General features: G+C 46.0%; 1 protein-coding gene across 3 annotated transcripts in view; it reads right to left on the reverse strand.

Moving 5' to 3' along the window:
• Nucleotides 1-15,856, reverse strand: part of MLC1 (modulator of VRAC current 1) — a 52,140-nt gene extending 36,284 nt beyond the window's left edge. Inside the window, exons 1-2 of one of the 3 annotated variants that reach the window (XM_085894629.1) lie at nt 15,596-15,826; nt 5,599-5,688 (exon numbers count right to left, since the gene is read on the reverse strand). In XM_085894629.1, coding sequence (XP_085750755.1) covers nt 5,599-5,688; nt 15,596-15,646 — 141 coding nt within the window. In that variant the 5' untranslated portion in view covers nt 15,647-15,826. Of the gene's footprint in view, nt 1-5,598; nt 5,689-15,595 lie in introns of all 3 variants that reach the window. The other 2 variants (XM_085894630.1, XM_085894628.1) reach the window with 2 other exon arrangements.
• Nucleotides 15,857-20,373: the final 4,517 nt, after the last annotated feature.

Below are 20,373 nucleotides of genomic sequence, written 5' to 3' on the forward strand. Positions count from 1 at the left end.
CCGTATGACACACGCTCCGCATGCGATGGGAATAAGTTTTACGCACGACATGCGATCATTGACACACATCGACACACGTAACTTGAAAGGTACTCATAAGTCGAAACACATCAAGGTAATGGTTCGCGTCAGTGTTCCAGACTCCCGGTTTTTTTTTCTTCGGTATGACGGTGTTCAGTGTACAGTGCGGTTATGATTTAAATCATTGAGCGGCAGCCTATTAATTATATTATATTATAACTGCACTAGAAATCGAAGTGTCAAAATTACCATCATACCGAAGGAAGGAAGAAAAAAATAATAATAAAACCAGGGAGTCTGGAACACTGACGCTAACCATTACCTTGATGTGTTTCGACTTATGAGCACCTTACAAGTAACGTGTGTCGATGTGTGTCACCAATCGCGTAACGTGAGTACAACACGTTACTTATGGGTTAGAAATAAGTTTCGGGTACGCTAAACATTACCTCGACGTGTTTCGACTTATGAGTAACTTACAAGTAACGTGTGTCGACGTGTGTCAACGATCGCGTGACGTGCTTACAACTTATGGCCAGCGTTATGCGGAACGTGTAAGTCATACGCTGGCATAAGTCTTAAAATTTCAAGCATGGAAAATTTGAGGACAACCGAAAAGTACAACGTTTAAAACCAGCGTACAACGACGTATGGCAGTGTTTTTCAGCATGCTCTCAATGTTATCAAAACTTACCCATAACGTATTCGACGTGTACCAGCGTTTTAGACAAATTTTCAAAAAATCGGCATAAGCTGGCTAAAACGTCAAGGTGTGACTGGGCCTTTACTTTCGGGAAGGGAACTATGTTTTAAGGTTCACAATTTCATTTAAGTTGAATATCGGATGTTGTGAAATTAACATGATTTACAGCAATCTTTCAAATTGTATTATATTTTAGGAATAGCCAATACTGTACAATAGAGAGAGACAGACAGAGAGACAGAGAGAGAGTGCGTGCGTGCGTGCGTGCGTTCTCATTCAAGTTATAATGGGGCTGTGATGTTAACATGACATTATTAAGTGTCTGTTAAGACGAAAACACATTGATGCTGTGTTATCGTATTCCCATATCGGTGTGAACTAAACTGGACAATTTGTCTTGATTCAAAACTAGTTTATACGCAAGTCTGGGACGTCGAGACCCCACAGGAACACTGCAAGCACCGTATTTTCTTGCTTCTGGAGAGACATCATTAAACTCTGAATGTCAGAATTACATGTCGGATGCAAGATTGGGGAAATGGTATTCGTGAGAAGCAAAAGTACTCATCATCACGAATCATAAGCCGCTTTCAGATCCCATGATTTCTGAAATTTTCCTCAAGATTGGTATCTGTTACAAAGTTATGGATACATTAAATGATTAGGAAAGGTTGATGGTTAATGAAAGAGTGAATGAGGAGGAAAGAAAGATATTGTAATGATGGCTATGCCTGTTCACATATGTTTAAAAAAAAGTTTTACATCGGATGGGGTGAACAGCGACTGCACACATCTTCACAGTTATGATTTTTTTAAAAAGACATTTGATGCTCTCAAAATACATGCTTAAACCAGAAAGCATCTGAAAATGCAAGTCCCGTCCGCTTTGTGTTCGGACTTCTGCTTCTTCTGTATGCTAAACGGTACCTTTCACCTTTTGACCTTTTCACCAAATTCTCATAATACATTTTTATTGAAAATTTGATGACAAAAGCTCTCCGGTTCCGGGTTTGGAACGTCAACAGGTCTCCTTCAGGGCTCTATGCTGACAATCTCAAAGTTAAGTTTCCGGTCTTTATCTGTCCCGTTTGAAACTGTTTATTCTCTCACTTACATGTTACTGTGTGTTCCGAGTTCGGTTTTGTTTCAAAAATCGTGTTATTTTGTGAGATTTTGTCGACTTTGTCATACCGGACGCTTGAGGCCTACCCTTGAGGCTTGAGGCCGAACAGTGCGATCGTGTTTTGTTTTTTCTCCCCATTACCTTCAATTTCTATCTTCCCCACTTTCTTAACGTCTCCCATTCCTTCCAATTAATCACTATTTCTAATCTTAAATCAAAAACAAACAAACAAAAAAAAAAAAAACGCGATCTTTCTCCTTCCTCACTCACGACTATCGATTCTTCTTCTTCTTCTTCTTCTTCTTCTTCTTCTTCTTCTTCTTCTCCTCTTCTTCTTCCTCTATTTTTTTCTACAACACTTCCATGACTCGATTCTCTTCTTCTTGTTCTTGTTCTTCTTGTTCTTGTTCTTCTTCTTGTTCTTCTTCTTCTAGTTCTTCTTCTTCTTGTTCTTGTTCTTCTTGTTCTTGTTCTTGTGCTTCTTCTTGTTCTTGTTCTTCTTCTTCCTCGATTTTTTTTCTGCAACACTTCCATGACCTAATCTGTTGAAAACTCTCTCAAACATTAATAATAATAATGATCTCTTATCATGCTTCATCTACCTCTTTCACACTTGTGGTACTCTTTACTGTACCATAATTCACTACTCTTCTGCTATTTTAACAGACTGCTCTGAATTCGACCTTTCCTTCATACCTTGCCTAAAAAATCCAACTGTTACAGCGTTTCTTCTCTTCATTCTCTGGACTCGCCTTTATTGGATCCATCAAGAAACATGTTTAATCGCATCTCTGACCTAAAACTTTTAAAAACCCCAGTTTGCTATGAATGTTCACTTTCCATCAACCATTCTTTTTTTCCAACTTCAGTGCCAACTTACTCCTCTCACCCCTCACTCTCAAAGCAACCATCCCACTCTTCTCCCTCCAAGCCTCCCTCTCACCTCTCTCAAAAACTCCCCCCTCACCTTTCTCCTACCATTCATCCCCCTCACTCATCCTTCCCAAAGATTCCCCCCTCCCATCCACAAAGCTGCCTCCTTCCACTGCCCTCTCACCTCCATTTCTTCACTCCACCTCCTCATATCCTCAACTGCCTTCTTCCCCCTCTCTTGTCCCCCTTCTCCCCCAGTACCACAGAGCCTCTTCTCCTCCTCATCCGGCCCCTCCCCGAGCTATTCTGCAATCCTCCACACTCTTTCAACAACCCTCCTTACGCCCCCCCTCATCCCTTGTCCAACCCTCCCCCCTACCCCCTGCAACCAAAGTCTCCTCCCCTCTCTCTTCATTAAAAGTGTGGACCTCAAATATCCGGGGCCTTCGCTCAAACTTTTCAGATCTTTCGAAACAGGTTGCCACTGACAAACCAGACATAATCTGCCAAACAGAAACTTTCCTCCCCCAAGACATGTTTAACCCCCAAGTATCTCTTCCTGGTTACTCACTCCTCCGGTATGACAGACCTGAATCTCGTCCTGGTGGAGGAGTTGCTCTCTTCATCAAAGACTCTATTCCTCACTCTCCATGCACTGCCCTCCCCCCGCCCACACCCCCAGGAATACCTCTGGCTATGGCTTCCCCTCAACTCCCACCTCGGGTTTATATGTGTACTGTACCGTCCACCTAACAATGATGACTCCATCTTCACCTCACTATCCGAAAACATGGACCAACTTCTGTCTTCTCATCCAAACTCTCTCTTCCTCATATGTGGCGACTTCAATTGTCATCATGCCAGTTGGCTAGGTGTGGGTACCTCTCTCACCTGTCATGGCACTTCAGCAAAAGCTTTCTGCGACTCATTGGAACTGACTCAATCGTTCAACTTCCCGACCCAGATCTCAACCAATGGTACTCCATCTCTTCTGGATCTGATTTTGACATACTGCCCTGACAATATCTGCTGCTCTTCCTTTGCTCCAATCGGTTCTTCTGACCATGTCCTTGTCAAAGTGGATATCTCTCTGGCTATTATCAGTGAACCACCTCACCGCCGTCGAGTCTGGCATTTCACTCAAGCCGACTGGCAGGGTCTCCAAGCAGCCCTCAAACTTATAGACTGGTCTCCAATCGCTACTTTCTCGAAGATCAAACTCATCCTGGGAATTCTTTCAAAGAAACTTGCTCTCGCTCATGCACAGATTTATCCCCTCTCGTCTTCAGTTGTCCTACCCTTCCTCCCCCCCTTGGTTTACTGAAGCTTGTGGTGAGGCAGTTGTCCTGAAACAACTTGCCTTTGCCTCATGGAAAGAAAACCCAACTGAGGGCAATCTCAGTTCCTTCCACAAAGGTTGGAACAAGTGTGTATCTACCCTCAGGAGAGCCAGAAAACAACATCTTTCTCATCTCAAGTCTGAACTCTCAAACCTCTCTCCCTCCTCAAAATCCTGGTGGCATCTAATCAAATCTGTTTCTGGTGTATGTTCCCCCTCCTTCCCTCCCTTACCTCAAATGGCCGCACTGCTGATACCGCACCGCACTGCTGATACAGTTTAGAACCCCCCCCCCACCCCCATCCACGTTCTCAGCAATCCTCTTGAAGAAGTCCTCTCTCTCAAGCTTCTGGGTCTCACTATCTGCCATGACCTTTCCTGGGAAAGCCACATTTCAAACCTCGCATCCAAAGCCAGTCACCGACTGGGAATCCTCCATCGTGCAAAGTCCTTTCTCGGCCCACCTGAGCTCCTGACCACTTACAAAGCTTTTGTCCGCAGCCTGATGGAGTACTGCTCTCCCCTCTGGGCTGGTGCTCCTGCCTCCCACCTTTCTCGGCTTCACGCTGTAGAAACCAAGGCATTTCGGATCATTGGCATCTCCCGCAATGAGGCTGAGTCTTTGGGCCTCTCACTCAATCACCACAGGTTGGTTGGTGGTCTTTCTGTCTTCTACCGTCTCCTCTCCAGCCTCGCCCCCCCCAGCTCTCTCTCTCTGCGATTTGTCCCCACCACATTTCCGCAGGGCGCTCAAGGTCTGCCAACAACCCCCTTCTGGTAAAACTACCAAAATCACGAATCACTGCTCACCTTCACTCTTTCATTCCTCTTTTTCCCTGCCTTTGGAATAAACTCCCTCACTCTATTCATTCCCATTCTTCCCTCCAGGCCTTCAAAACAGCTGTTCACCACCACCTCTTATCATCCCCCATCCAAATCCTCGATCTTTTTACCCCCGATAATCCACCCAAGCCCACCTCCTTCAAATTCCCTGCTTTCCTTCCTGAAAGTCCCTGTAATGTCCATCTTGTATTCCCCATGTTCCCCGCCCCATCCCTCTCCCTTCCTCAGATCTCCTAATGTCTCTGTTCCCCACTGTTTTGTCCTTCCCACTCCCTCCTCTCTTGTCTCATGTCCCCTATGATGTGCGTTGTGTGTTACCTCTCACACGAGCCTCGACAAGGTATACAAAAAAAAAAACAGCTCAAATGATAATTAAAATTTCAGGTAAATTGGATGACAATTGATGATTTTATTTGACCAAATTTGTCTTTGCCATAGTCTCATAATATATATTTAATGAAAATTTGATAATAAAAGCTCAAATGGTTGAAAAAAAAGAACTACAGACACAGACACAGACACAGACATAGACACACGTGGGATGACGGGCACGGTGGATGGGCTACGAACAGGCTCATTGAGACACACTAATATCTCAACTAACCATATGTGTTAGACTTTGAATAAAGTAGCATTTGATGCCGTGTGCATAAACCGCAGAAGATGTGTCAACATTACACCATTTAATCTCCTCACCGTAGCTCCTGCACACCTCAAGTAGCCCATGTCTGCAGCTTGAGCACTTCCAAGGTAAATGCTGGCTCCAGCTATGATCCACATCACCACCTACGTCAACATGGGGACATCTCATTGATTTCTTCGGATGAAGGTGATGAAACAGTTAAGGGTGTCAGGAAGGTGATAAGGCAAAGGCAGTTAAATAGATATGGAGGAGTCAAGGTATATAATGAGATAAAATAAACGGTTTACTGAATTATTTTATTGTGAGGGCTTTTTTGATTAAAAAAAAAAATCGTCCTCGAGACGAGAGTGGTGTATGATATTGTTACGGTTCTCGGAACCATATGCATACAACATCCAGTTGTCCTGAGTCAGTTATTCCATTAATATACGTGTAGTTAGGTCCCTACCTTTTGTTTAGTGGGAAAGCAAGGGGGTGCGTTGCGATGGGCTATTAGTTAGGATTAATAAATCATTTTTCCCCTTTTATTTTATTCCCTCCTTTTTTTGAGGTAAATTCATCTCGCTTGCTGTCCTCGTTTCGCTGGCCGTACCTGGCGTACCACCGTCTACCCGCTGTATCCGGAGTCTCGTTTTCTGAGGCAAAATCCCGACGTTTGCTATGGAAGCCGCATCGGCATCCACCTTCCCAAACCCAGACACGCACGGCGTGGGCGGGCCAAACTAGTGTCTGGCTGAAACCCCGCCCAGAAAGGCGAACCACATGAAGGCCCGGTCCAATCGGGATGCTCAAATCGGACGATGACGTCGGTTTCGCCATGGCTCCTCCCCGAGCTCCGTGATCTGTAAAGTACGGATCAATCCTCGGAGTTGGGGTGAAGTTGCGGTGGATGGAAAGGAAGAAGTCGGTCGGAGTTGTTGGATGCGAAGGTATTGAGTTGAATGGGAAGGTTGTCGTTGGATGGGAAGGTTGTTGTTGTTGTGGGAGGCCGTTGGAAGGAGAAGTGCGATAGGGAATTGAAGGAATTGTTGCGAAGGTGTTCCGGCTGCTTGGCTCTGCTTACGTCTCACCTCGACGGCCAGCCGACTGTTCCCCATTGACACGACCTCGACCAAACCTCTTGTCTGGTCCTGCTCCTGCTCAACTCTCGCCATTTTGGACTCTGCTCTCCCTCACTCAAGCTCCTGCTGCAGACATGATTACCACACGTGCGGCTGTGGACCGAACTGCACAGCTTTTGTCCGGTGCCACACCACGGAGCATCCCTTCCCCGGAAACGCTCAGGTACCAAAAACAGTGACCTCAACTCCCTCCCTCCCTGGCTGCAAAAGTCCTTTGCCTTTCATTGGGTTTATTTTGTCTGAGTGTGTTGGCGCCTGTTCGTTAGATAAGCCTGTATAAGATCTTTTATTGTTGTGATTGTTGCTTTTATTAATCTCATGTCAAGTCTGCACTGTCTGCTTTTGTAAGTTGCTTGTATAATTGTCGCACCCCACACCTCTCTCATCTTTCCCCGCAGTACACCCCCAAGAAACCTTTTGTTGTGCCACATGCTTTTCCTTACTTATTGTAAATAAATAATAATTGTAGAAATGTTCCTAGCTCACCTTTGTCTTTTCCTACATTGGTCCAGCATGGTTCGGATCGAAGTTTAGCTGGGTCTTTATTCCCAACAATCTGTTCCTTCCAGCTGGTACGTCCTTGGCAGTGCCGCTCGGCTGCATCCGATCCGGAAAGGTGATCTGTACTTGGTAGAGTGATCCGGTTCGGACAAGGACTACTGAGGGTGTGGTTCCTCGGTGGTGAAACCGCATGGTTAATTAGGTAACCTGATTCTAGACAGGAGGACCCTTGGTCATGTGGTTGAGTTATTGGCGTCCATGGTCAGTTAAGCATCATGGAATTATCCGTGAACGACGGCCTACAATTCCGGGCAGTCTGGTGGGAATCGACGTAGCTTTCCCCCACCTAGTGGTCTTCTCACCCGACCCCGCCAGCCCGCAACAATATTATTATGTTGTCTGGTGACATAATTAAAGGCTCCAATGCATTATCCTTTCAGCGTGAGGGAAGCCTGCAAAGTTAGCAGTGAGGTCCACAGTAGGTGGTGCAATTCATCGTATCTTCTGTCAGAGGAAATATGACAACCACAATAGGGTCAAAAATGTGACAATAGCTACAGAGTCGAATTAAGAGACGAGCATGTTTGCCATCTCACGTCTTGCATGCATGCGTTTAACTGCGATGGACACGAAATAAAGCTCCAATGCAAAAATTGTACGATTCATACAAAATTAATTGAAAAACAGAAATGATTTTTATCATTTTTCGCTCCATGACAGAAAAGTGCACCACAAACCTGTTGCTGATGGATAAACTGTGCATCAAGTGTTTGCCATGGAACAAACTAGATGCAGCAAAAGGATGATGCCCCGGTGTAGAGCGCAGTGTTTGTGGCACTAGTATATAGTAATGGGGCTGGCATCATGTTGTTGATCATGTACATTGCTCATGGGATCTTCCTTCAGGTGGCTATTTCTTATTCTTATTCCAAAACTGGAAAAAAAAATGCACGAACTAGAATGGCACTCGGTAGAGGGCATACCTCCAACAGGCTGAACAGTTTACGTATTGTATCCCACTGATGGGCCTGATCTGCATCTTGATCTTAACCCAAACCTAATCAGCTTGTTCTTGTCAGCTCCCCAATTCATGCATCAAATTTTGTAAGAACCCATCCATAACGTTTTGAAATGTTAAACTATATAATATGTCGTTTTTGGCCCCCATCTCTCAATTTTGAGGATCACTTTCAAAAATTCATATCCAGATCTAGATCTTCACCAATATCGAATCAATTCTTCCTTGTCACACACCAAACCTGTCTTCCAAGTTTCGTCCGAATCCGTCCACAGCTTTTTGAGATATCCTGTTCACAGAAGCAGACAGACAGACAAACAGCAGTGAAAACATAACCTCCTTCCACCTTTGGTGACAGAGGTAAAAATGTGTTTGGAAAATGTTGGGATGTTTTTGTTTTTATCCCTCACCGCGTGGCGGAAGGGGGATATTGTTGTCACCCGGGTCGTCCGTCCGTCCGTCCGGCTGGCTGGGCGTCAACATTTATAGCTGTGAGTGCGATAACTCATTAAGTGTTTGCCATATCGATTTGAAATTTGGGTCACACATGTACCACCTAAAAAGGAAGAACCCGAATGATTTTGGGCGTGGCCGGATCCAAGATGGCCGACTGGTTCAATGGCGGGAGATTCCCCATCTCTGATGGGTATATTTTTTGCATACAATGTCGAGGCTCGTATGAGAGCAAACACACAAAACGTACAACAAGGGGAGCGGGAGACAAGAGGGGTTGGACAGGGAAGGAAAAACCAGTGTGGAACAGAGGCATGAGGAGATCTGTGGAAGGGAGAGGGATGAGCTCCACAGGGTAAACAAGATGGACACAACAGGAACTTTCAGGTCCTCACAACAGGGACTTTCAGGAAGGAAAGCAGGGAATTTTTGAAGTAGGTGGGTTTGGGGTGGGTTAGCAGGGGTAGAAACGATCGTGGTTTTGGATTGGGGAAGATAAGAGATGGTGGTGAACAGCTGTTTTGAAGACCTGGAGGGAAGAGTGGGATTGAACAGAGTGTGGGAGTTTATTCCAAAGGTGGGAAAAAAGAGGAATGAAAGAGTGAAGGTGAGCAGTGATTCTTGATTTTGGTTAGTTTTACCAGAAGGGGGGTACTGGTGGACCTTGAGCAATTTGCAGAAATACGAGGGGAACATCTCGCAGACAGAGTGGGGGGTAGGGGAGACCGAAGAGGAGACGGTAAAAGACAGTGAGACCACCGACCTGCCTGCGGTGAGAAAGAAAGAGACCCAAAGACTGAGCCTCATTGCGGGAGATACCACTGATCCTAAATGTCTTGGTTTCCAGTGTGAAGCAGAGAAAAGTGAGAGGCGGGAGCACCAGCCCAGAGGAGAGAGCAGTGCTCCAGCAGGCTGCAAACAAAAGCTTTGTATGTCATCAGGAGCTCAGGTGTACCAAGAAAGGAGCTTGCATGACTGAGGATGCCGAGTTAGTGACTGGCTTTAGAGGTCAGGTCAGGTCAGGTATGGGAGCATGTGCCAGAACAGCGCGTTGCTGCGTCTACTTTCCGCCGGTACTCCAGGAGCCTCCGTCTGGCCATCCCCCAGGCAGATGCCAGGCCCATCCCCATCTTCTTGAGATGATGGTCAACCTGCTGCAACCACGAGGAACGTGGTGGCCCACTGGCCTCCTCCACTCACGAGACTCCCCTGCTGAGAGAATCTGGTGAGCAGGATCAGCGTCAGGAAAACGAGCCACATGTCCATACAGCCGCAACTGACGCTCACGGACTATGCAGGTAACAAATCTCATCCGAGTCTCTCTCATCAACCGCTCGTTGGACACAAAAGCCGACCAGCGATTGCCAAGGATTCTCCGAAGAGACCTGGTACCAAAAGAATTAAGTCTCCGTCTCAGATCCTTGGTCAGAGTCCAAGTCTTGCATCCATAGAGCAAGACTGGAAGTACCAAGCACCTGAAGACTCGGACTTTCGTCCTCCCGCACAGGTACCGGCAGCACCACACCCCATGATCCAGTGAATCCATGACTCCCCAGGCCCGACCCAGACGTCTATTGACCTCTGACTCACAGCCAGCAGAGACATGAATATCACTGCCAAGGTAAGTGAATCTCTCCACGACCTCAACATCCTCACCACAAACAGACACAGACAGGACAGCAGCATCCAAGATGTCACCGAAAGCCTGGATCTTAGTTTTGACCCAAGAAACCCGTAATCCCAGCGGCTCCGACTCCTCATTCAGCACCTTGAGGGCCCCCAAAAGGATATCTAAAGTCTCCGCAAAGATGACTGCATCATCTGCAAAATCAAGGTCCGAGATCTTGACATTCCCAAACGATGCACCGCAGCTTGATCTCTCCGACATCCTCCAAAAAATCCAGTCCATACAAGTGCTGAAAAGTGTGGGGGCCAGTACACACCCCTGATGAAGTCCAGTAACAACTGGAAATAAGTCAGAGGTGGTACCACCACACTTCACAGCACTCTCAGTACCAGAGTAGAGTTCAGACATCAGATCGATCAGTTTTGGTGGCACCCCACGAAGACCAAGAATCCTCCAGAGGACATCCCGATTCACTGAATCGAACGCTTTACAGAGATCAACATAGGCTGCAAGCAGTCCCTGCCGAAACTCTCGTCTGCGTTCGGTGAGGACACGAAGTGCAAGGATACGGTAAATCGTTGACCTCTTTGGTGTAAAGCCTGACTGCTCTGGACACTGGTGCTCAAGCAGATGGTGGCGAACCCTATCAAGAATTATCCGAGCAAAGAGCAGCGTCACCCCTCGGTAGTTGTTGCAGTCTTGGCGATCACCCTTCCCTTTCCAGAGAGGAACAACAAGGCCCCTCTTCCAATCAGTTGGGATGATGCCTGTGTTCCAGGCAGAGCACAAAACTGCATGCAACGACACGAGCGCAGCATTTCCACCAGCCTTGAGAAGTTCAGCATGGATGCCACAGATCCCTGGAGCTTTGCCCCATTTCAACCGGTTCACCGCACCCCGTGTTTCCACAAGCGAAGGTGGACCACAGTTGATTTGAGGATCAGCAACAGGGATTGTAACGCCCTTGACGTCCAACTCGACAGCTGGGGGATTAGCCTGGTATAACAGCTCAAAGTAACCAGCCCAGCGGGCCTTCACTTCAGACTCCTCTCTCAAGAGCCTACTACTCTCTGCTCTAACTGCAGTGCTCCGAGGGATGGGCTTGGATGAACGCAATGCACAAATTCCCCCTAAGCGGGATGAGAATCACCTGTCCACAGGTGATGCTCGACCCCCTCACAGATTCCTCGCACATCGGCCTCCTTGTCCACCCTCAGTGCACGTACAGTTTTACACCTCAGCTCCCTGAACAGCTCAGCTCTGCCATTCAGCCTGGCCCTGCGACTCTGGTCAATGGTATCCAGTGTCCCTTGAGAGACAAAATTCTTCTTTGTCCTGCGGTGAGTTCCAAGACATCCACCGGCAACATCAAGGATGGTGGTCTTGAAGGCACTCCACAACTCTTCAGGACCCCCCAAAGCACCCAAACCCCCCAAGTGTCCACTCAGCCTGTTCTCAAACTCCCCAGCTGCTCTCTCATCCCTGAGCTTGCCAACATCCAGCCTAGGCTGGGATGGTACCATTCTCCCGGATTTAAGGTGCAGCTTTAGAGTTGCTACAACAAACCTGTGGTCAGTATTGAGGAACTGAGCACTCCGGTAGACCCTGCAGTTCTGGGTCATCCTCCAACGACCGTCAATGAGGATATAGTCAATCTCCTTTGCCGCACCGCCAGCGTTGGAATACCAAGTCCAGCGATGAGCTTGTGGGCACTGAAACCATGAACCAGCCACCCTAAGTCCATGACTTCTTGCAAAGTCAAGGAACTTAGTGCTATTCTGGTTCATAGCTCCTGACCCATGGGGACCAACACACATCTCATAATCATCCCTATCAGTTCCAGTCGATGCATTGAAATCCCCCAAGACTAGAAGTGTATCTCGTCTGGGGCACTGATCAACCACAGACTCGAGCGTGGCGTAGAATGTGTCCTTCACGGTGAGATCACTCGCCTCAGTCGGAGAATAAATAGAGACCAGTGAAACAATACCCAAGGAGTGACGAACCCTTAGTCTCATAATATGCTCGTTGACCGGTGTTACCTCAATTATCATTGGAGTCAACTTATTGGACACAGCAACAGCAACTCCTTGGGCATGGTAACCATCAGAGCGACCAGACCAATAGTAGGTGTAACCACCCACCATTATCTCGCCGCAATCTGGTCTCCGAACCTCAGAGAGAGCTGCAATCCCGATGTCCAAACGCTTGAGCTCAGATGATAACAGAGACAGGTGATCATCCTCTCTTAGGGATAGGACATTCCAGGCACCCACCCGAAGGGACCGCCTCAGGTTAACCCACGGAGACCGCCGTCTGGTGGACGACACCTCAGCACCACTCCGACACACTCTCCCGCAATCTCTGACCCAGGGATGTTACCCCGTGGTTTCCCTCCTATCATCAAAGATTGGGGGTCCCGAAGGCTTTGCCCCAATCCCGTCATCCGGTGAGCTGCCCTGCGAAGGGAAGCTGCACAGGAGGTACTCCCACGGAGTGGGTTTTCAGTTTTTTTTGCGTTTTTGTGTTTTGTGGAATGAAGGGGTTTACCGTGGCCGGAGTGCAAATCCTGCCACCAACCTCCTCATAAAAAAGTAACCCAACTGCAGGAGGACGTCCGCAGACACAGTTGGGCACTAGATATGGATGGCCGTTGGCTCACAAGGAGCTCCTCCGCCCTTTGACAGGTTTTGTTTTTGATCCTGCTGGGTGTCCATATCCAAACACCCTCCTCACCAGAAAACCTGGTGGGGGAGATGGTTTAGTCGCCGACAACCCGACCATGGAACAGGTTAGTACAGGTTTACATGGTACCTGTAGCAGGTCACAGATCTAACCTGGCTTTTGAGGCCAGCATGGAAATGTGGCTTTCCCTGGAAAGATTGTGGCAGATAGTGACATCCAGAAGCTTTACTGAAAGGAATTCTTCAAGAGGATTTGCTTGCCGATATGAGGGATGACAGATGGGACGGTAGAGGGGGAGTCATCAGCAAAGAGATAAAGAGGATTTTCCAGAGAGTTGGAGAGATCATTGATGAAAACCAGAAAAAGAACAGGGCCCAGAACGCTACCTTGTGGAACTCCAGCCTCGACAGGAAGGGGGATGGGGGGGGGGGATGAGAGAACTCCATTTGGAGCCACATGTTGGCTGTGACAGGAGAGGAAGTCTGTGAGCCATGAGTGGAGATGGCCTTTGATACCATAGGAAGAGAGTTTGGTGAGCAGAGCAGGGTGCCAGGATGTATCGAAGTCATGCGATATGTCAAGGGAGATGGCTCTGATTTCATGTCTGGTATTGAGGATCTCCATCCATTGTTTGGAGAGCAGAAGCAGCATATCCAGGGTAGATTGACCTCGTCTGAATCCAAATTGATGATCAGAAATGAAGCCATTGGTGAATAGGATGAATTTAATGTCTGAAGCGATGATGGATTCCAGAACCTTGCTGATGATTGGGAGAAGGCCAATTTGTCTTTAGTTGCAGGGATCTGTTTTTGCACCTTTTTATGCAGAGCGGTAATGTTTGCTGATTTCCCAACAGATGGCAGATGACCTTGAGGATATGAGAGGGTGAATAGAACAGAGAGAGGGTGAGCAAGAGTAGCAGAGCAGGTTTTTAGGACACATGGGTTGATGTCGTCTGGGCCGGTTACAAAGTCTGAGTCGAGGTTTGACAACAAACTCTCCACCTTCTCAGGAGAAAAGGACACAGAATCCAGGGACAGCTGGGTGCGACTGGGTAAGTTGGGTGCAGAAAGTGATGGGTTTGCGACACACGATTTAGAAGCAAACACGGAGTTTAGGCATTCAGCCTTTTCACGTGCAGTGACAGCTGTGCGGCCATTTTAAATAAAGGAAGGGATGGAGGGGGAACGTACACAAGAAACAGACTTCACCAGATGCCACCAGGATTTGGAGGAGGGAGAGAGGTTTCTGAGTTCAGACTTGAGATGAGAAAGATGTTGTTTTCTGACCCTCCTGAGAGTAGACACACACTTGTTCTGAGCGTTGTGGAAGGAACTGAGATTGCGTTCATTTGGAATCGCCTTCCATGAGGCGAAAGCAAGTTGTTTCAGGACAACTGCCTCACCACAAGCTTCAGTGAACCAAGGGTAGGGCAACTGAAAACAAGAAGGGATAAATCTTTGCATGAGGGAGAGCAAGTTTCTTTGAAAGAATTTCCATGACGAGTTGATGTCGGAGGAAGTGGAGATGGGAGACCAGTCTTGAAGTTTGATGGCTGTTTGAAGACCCTGCCAGTCGGCCTGAGTGAAATGCTTAGATTCAACAGCGCTGAAGTGTTTCTCTAATAACAGCCAGAGAGATGTCCAGTTTGACAAGCACGTGGTCAGATGAATCGATTTGGGTGGAGGAAGAACAACAGATATTTTCAGGGAACTTGAGCTCTTCCAAGGCATCCACGATGAAATTTGTTCATTTCTTTTTTCATCTGTGGAGACCAACTGTCCTCATTCAGCTTTCCCTGGCACGTGCGCACGCACGCACGCACACACACACACACACACACACACACACACACACACACACACACACACACACGTACACACGTACACACACACCTTTGTTCTTGACTGTCCAATAACTAGCATTACCATGGTGTGTGCCTGGGTTAATTATGACATTGCCGATGATCTAAGCAGCCTTTCCTATCTTATTACCCTCACCAGAGGAGAGGGGATTGCATTTGGGTCCATTTGTCTGTCCGTCTGTCCACACATAACGTGCCAACGTAGATCACAATTTTTACACGTTATCTTTTTTCAATCGAGTACTTCTATAAAGTATGTACAATTACAATTCAAGTACGTCTATAAAATACATACTATAACACCGCACAAAATGAGTCCGAGAGAGAGAGAGAGAGAGAGAGAGAGAGAGAGAGAGTCTGCAACCTTTGATTGCTCTTTCTAGTTGTCTTTACATTAACTCAAGTACATAACCCCCCAAATCAAATGACAGGCTAATGAAACTTTGTAATATAATTAGGAAAATGAAAAGGGCGATAAGTCAAGTCTTAGTTTAAAAGTTGTAAAATAGACGAATGAAGATGATTTGGTTAAAACAGATGTTTATAAAATAAGACAACAAAGCAAGCAAAATGTTACATATTTGTTATTGTCACATATATGTGTGTGATGGATGTATTTTTGTTTTTGCAAAAGGAAGATGGTATTGTGAGAGCAAGATGTTTAAAAACAAAAAGGACTGAAGAGATAAAAGAAGAAAGGAGGAAAAAAAAAAAAAGAGTGAAAAAAAAAAGATAAGTGAAGTGCGCAAACTTTGTGCAAACAATGTTTGGCGTTCCTTACCCCAATGCATACGTTTGTCGCTTTCGTTAACTTTTCCGAGCACGTCATCATGTTGACTTGAGCACGGAATTCACATGAAAATGGTCGAGAAAATCTCAGCACAATGCGCACACTCTCGAGGAGTCGTCCAACGGGGATATGAGGAGGGGAATGGGGGGGGAGGGGTGGTGGGGGTAGGGTTGGCAGTCATGGGGGGCATCCCATGGTCATTACCCCATCCGTTAGCCTTAAACTCACGTCTTGGAACTCATTTAACCAGGCAAACAACAAGGTTTTCAAATACTAAGCAGGCTGATTGTTGAGTGAGCTTTTTGAGCCTGTAAAGCACCTCTCGAGAGATAAGTTTGTCTGATTGCTCGTTCTATCCCAGGGTGCGTTGCCAGGCACTGACATTTCGCAATGTTCAGGCTTATAATTAATGCGCCTTCGGGAGAGAGAGAGAGAGAGAGAGAGAGAGAGCCGACCTGCCTGGAATACAAGTTAAGCCTCCTCAATGTTCAGGAAACTCTTCAAACGAAGTGAAGATTGATATAAACACACAAAAAAATAATTACAATGACATGGCTGCTTTTGTTTGACGTTATTTTCTGAAGGTTGTTCCAACTCCGTTCCCATTATTCAGTGTGTGTAACAGGTTAAAGTTCTGAAACTTCAGAACCTCGAAAAAACAACCAAAAACTTTTTTTGGAGAAAAACTTCTCCACTTCTCGGAGGAGACTATGTTGATGGAGCCACTGTTACCGAGGTTAAAAAGTTGCATTGAAATGTTCCCACGGAATTGAATCAGAAGCACAGTAAATACTTGTTTGAATGACTAAGTGCTGGATTGGCAGCCTCACAAAAGGACTAAAATGGCATCACAAAAGGACTATAGAGTGAAATAAAATGACAATATCAGCATAATCAAAGGACAATATAGCATGACAAAGTGTAACTGGAAAGCATCTGAAAATGCAAAGCTTACCCTCTTACGCTTTGTACTCAAACTAAACTTGATGAAAACGACTGCCAAAAATTGTACATTTTATTCATTTGTGTTTTCCACAATCTCAGAATAAAGGTTTGTTGAAGATTTGATGAGAAAAGCTCAATTGGTTAAAAATGTTATGGCCTGGACATCCACACTCGATCTCAATGGTAAACAAAGATTTCAATTAAAACATGTATGGCTGGTTTACCACTCCACTGATAACGACATCCTGACAATTTCTTATTCCCCATTGGGAGTAGAATGAAATGTGCCAAGTTTCAAATTTTTCTGATCAGGGGTTTCAAAGAAATAATGCTTTAATTTTTTGCATTCAATCTAAGATGGCTGCCATATCACGTAACTTATGATGACACAATTATAATTAAAATATTCTCCATGGGGGGTGGGGGGGTTGGGTTGCCCTGACCCTCAAAATGTTGTGTCAATCAGACAAGCATTTGCTAAGAAAAAGAATGATAAAAATAATTTGGCAAAAAAAATTGCGAAGAAAAAAAAAAGGCCAAAAAAGTGTCCAACAATAATAATTTATCTATAATTCCAGCAATGTGTGTGTGTCTGTGTATTTGTGTGTGTGTGTCTGTGTGTCTGCGTCTGTGTGTGTCTTCGACCGCCGTTTCTCGACAACCACTGGTCCGATCTAATTGAAACTTGCCAGGTATATTGCTGGGGACCTGAGGATGTGCCTTTTCAAGGTTTGATATTAATCGGACAAGTGCTTCCCAAGTTATGGCCATTTATTTACCAAAGCAATGACAAGACACGTTGCGTGGGCATGGCCGATGGGGAAGGGAAGCTCAGCCGCGTTCCCCCATTACGGGTTACAACATACGGGCTTCCGGATAATGATGACTTCGTGTATTCTAATAATTTCTCGATTTCTTATGTGCATTTATAGATAAACACAATGCCCCAAGTTATGATCGTTTTCATATTAGACGGTGCATAAATTTCGGTAACATCAGCGTGAGCTGGTATGCTCCGAACCAAGAAGTAATTTTTTTTCCCCCCTTCTCTTCTCTTTTTGTTTTTCCTTGCGATGACATTGCGAAAAGGCAAAATACGTTGGCGCTAATTGAATATTTGGGCATTAAAACTATATTGCGAATAATCATAACTGCGAATAATATGCGAACTTCCGGGCCACGCACGTACGGGCACGCGACAGCGAAGAAACGGCCTGTGTGGTTGTTGTTTCTTTCTCGCGGTTTGAATATTTATTTATTAATTCTTTTATTTTTTTATTTTTTTTTACAGGCACGTACTAGTAATAATAATACTAATAATAATAGTAACAAGTGCTCAAGTGAGCACAATATATGCCCGAACAAGAAGGTATATACAGAATTGTGCTACTACATAGAAAACAGCATCCTGGTTGCCATGGCATAGATGACGAACGTATGTCGCGACACACAGTCTCCACAGTCTGTACCTATGTTCCAAATATGAAACGTGAAAGTTGAAAACTTTGGGAGTTAGAGTGCAGACAGGAACGGACGGACGGACGGACGGACGACCGGTATCACATAATACGTCCCGATATATATATATATATATATATATATATATATATATATATATATATATATATATATATATATATATATATATATATATATATATATCGGGTGTATAATAAAAACTAGAACTGCAAGCCATAGTGGCAGGCTTCCAAGGTAGGTGTTTAAGATACTGGAGGGGAAAGCCTAAATAAGTGCAGAAAAGATGGCTGCCACACCACGTGACCGATGATGTTATAGTTCAGAAATTTTTTTCCCCACGGGGGGGGGGGGTGGGGAGTGGGGGGGTGTGTCAATCATACATATGAAATTTCGCATCGATCCATTCAGCGTTTCCAGAGAAAGATGTTTAAAGGTAATCCTTCAATCCGAGATGGCCACCGTACCATGTGACTGATGACGTCATAGTTCACAAATGGTTTTCCTCATTGGTGGTCGATAATACCTGTGAAGTATCGGATTGATCCGTTAAGTGGTTCTGGAGATATAGATTTTCAAATGTTTTTTTTCTGATTGGACAAATAAACACTTTTTAGCAGTCAGAACTGCTGCTGAGTTCAATTCTGAAGCTTAATTTTTTTAATTCGGCTTAATTTAAAAGATTCTCGAGGTTATGGCATGTGCGGAAATGAAATAAAGCCAATAATGTTGGCATCTCTGGGCGTTTATAAGCATTGAAATGTACCCAGCGATTTGTAGCTATGACGAACAGGCATTCGATAATGGCTAAGGAAAGTGAAAAAAAAAGCTTTATCTTTTAGAAATCGCTGCGTCCTGTTCCAAGTCATGTTCCAAGTCATCATGCCCAAGGAGTTCCTGCAGCTCTATCCAATAAGCTGACTCCAATGATAATTGAGGTAACACCAGTCAACGAGCGTATTTTGAGACGAAAGATTCATCACATCATCGCAGCGACACGCTGCTTTGGTGCATGCTCCTACACCTGAGCCAAGGCTGGATGTTGGCAAACTCAAGGATGAGAGGGCAGCGGAGGAGTTTGTGAACAGGGTTAGTGGGGATTTTGTGGGGTTTGGGTGCTTTGGGGAATCATGAGGAGTTGTGGAGTGCCTTCAAGACCACCGTTGCTGATGTTGCCGGTGGATGTCTTGGAACTCACAGTGGAGCAAAGAAGAATTTTGTCTCTCAAGGGACGCTGGATACCATTGACCAGAGTCGCAAGGCCAGGCTAAATGGCAAACATGAGCTGTTCAGGGAAATGAGGCGTAAAGCTGCACGTGCGCTGTGGGCGGACAAGGAGGCCTATGTGCGAGGAATCTGAGGGGGTCGAGCATCACCTGTGGTCACGGGATTCTCATCCTGCTTACAGGGGAATTCGCGCATTGCGTTCGTCCAAGCCCGTCCCTCAGTGTACTGCAGTGAGAGTGGAGGGAGGTGGGCTCTTGACAGAGGAGTCCAAAGTGAAGGCCCGTTGGGCCGGTTACTTTGAGCTGCTGTATCAGGCTGATCCACCAGCTGTTGAGTTGGATGTCAGGGGTGTTACAATCTCAATTGCTGACCCTCCAATCCACAGTAGTCCACCTTCGTTTGTATAAACACAGGCTGCGGTGAAGCGATTGAAATGGAGTGAGGCTCCAGGGATCTGTGGCATCTATGCTTAACTTCTCAGGGCTGGTGGAAATGCTGCGCTTGTGTTGTTGCATCCAGTTCTGTGCTCTGCCTGGAACACAGGCATCATCCCAACTGATTGGAAGAAGGGCCTTGTTGTTCCTCTCTGGAAAGGGAAGGGTGATCACCAAGACTACAACAACTACTGTTGGGTGACGCTGCTCTCAGTGCCAAGCAAGGTCATTGCTTGGACTATTCTTGATCGGGTTCGCCAACATCTGCTTGAGCACCAGCATCTAGCAGTCAGGCTTTACACCAAAGAGGTCAACGATCGACCGTATCCTTGCTCTCCGGGTCCTCACTGAACGCAGATGAGAGTTTCGGCAGGGGCTGCTTGCAGCCAATGTTGATCTCTGTAAAGCTTTCGATTCAGTGAATCAGGATGCCCTCTAGAGGATTCTTGGTCTTTGTCGGATGCCACCAAAACTGATCGATCTGATGTCTGAACTCCACTCTAGAACTGCGAGTGCTGTGAGATGTGGTGGTACCATCTCTGACTTATTTCCAGTTGTTACTGGAGTTCATCAGGGGTGTGTACTGGCCCCCACACTTTTCGGCGCTTTTATGGACTGGATTCTGGGGATGATGTTGGAGACCTCAAGCTGCGGTGCATCGTTTGGGAATGTCAAGATCTCTGACCT

Source organism: Eptatretus burgeri, chromosome 9 (genome assembly GCF_056783735.1).
Source record: "Eptatretus burgeri isolate ZD-2024b chromosome 9, Ebu_testis_v1, whole genome shotgun sequence".
NCBI lineage: Eukaryota > Metazoa > Chordata > Myxini > Myxiniformes > Myxinidae > Eptatretus > Eptatretus burgeri.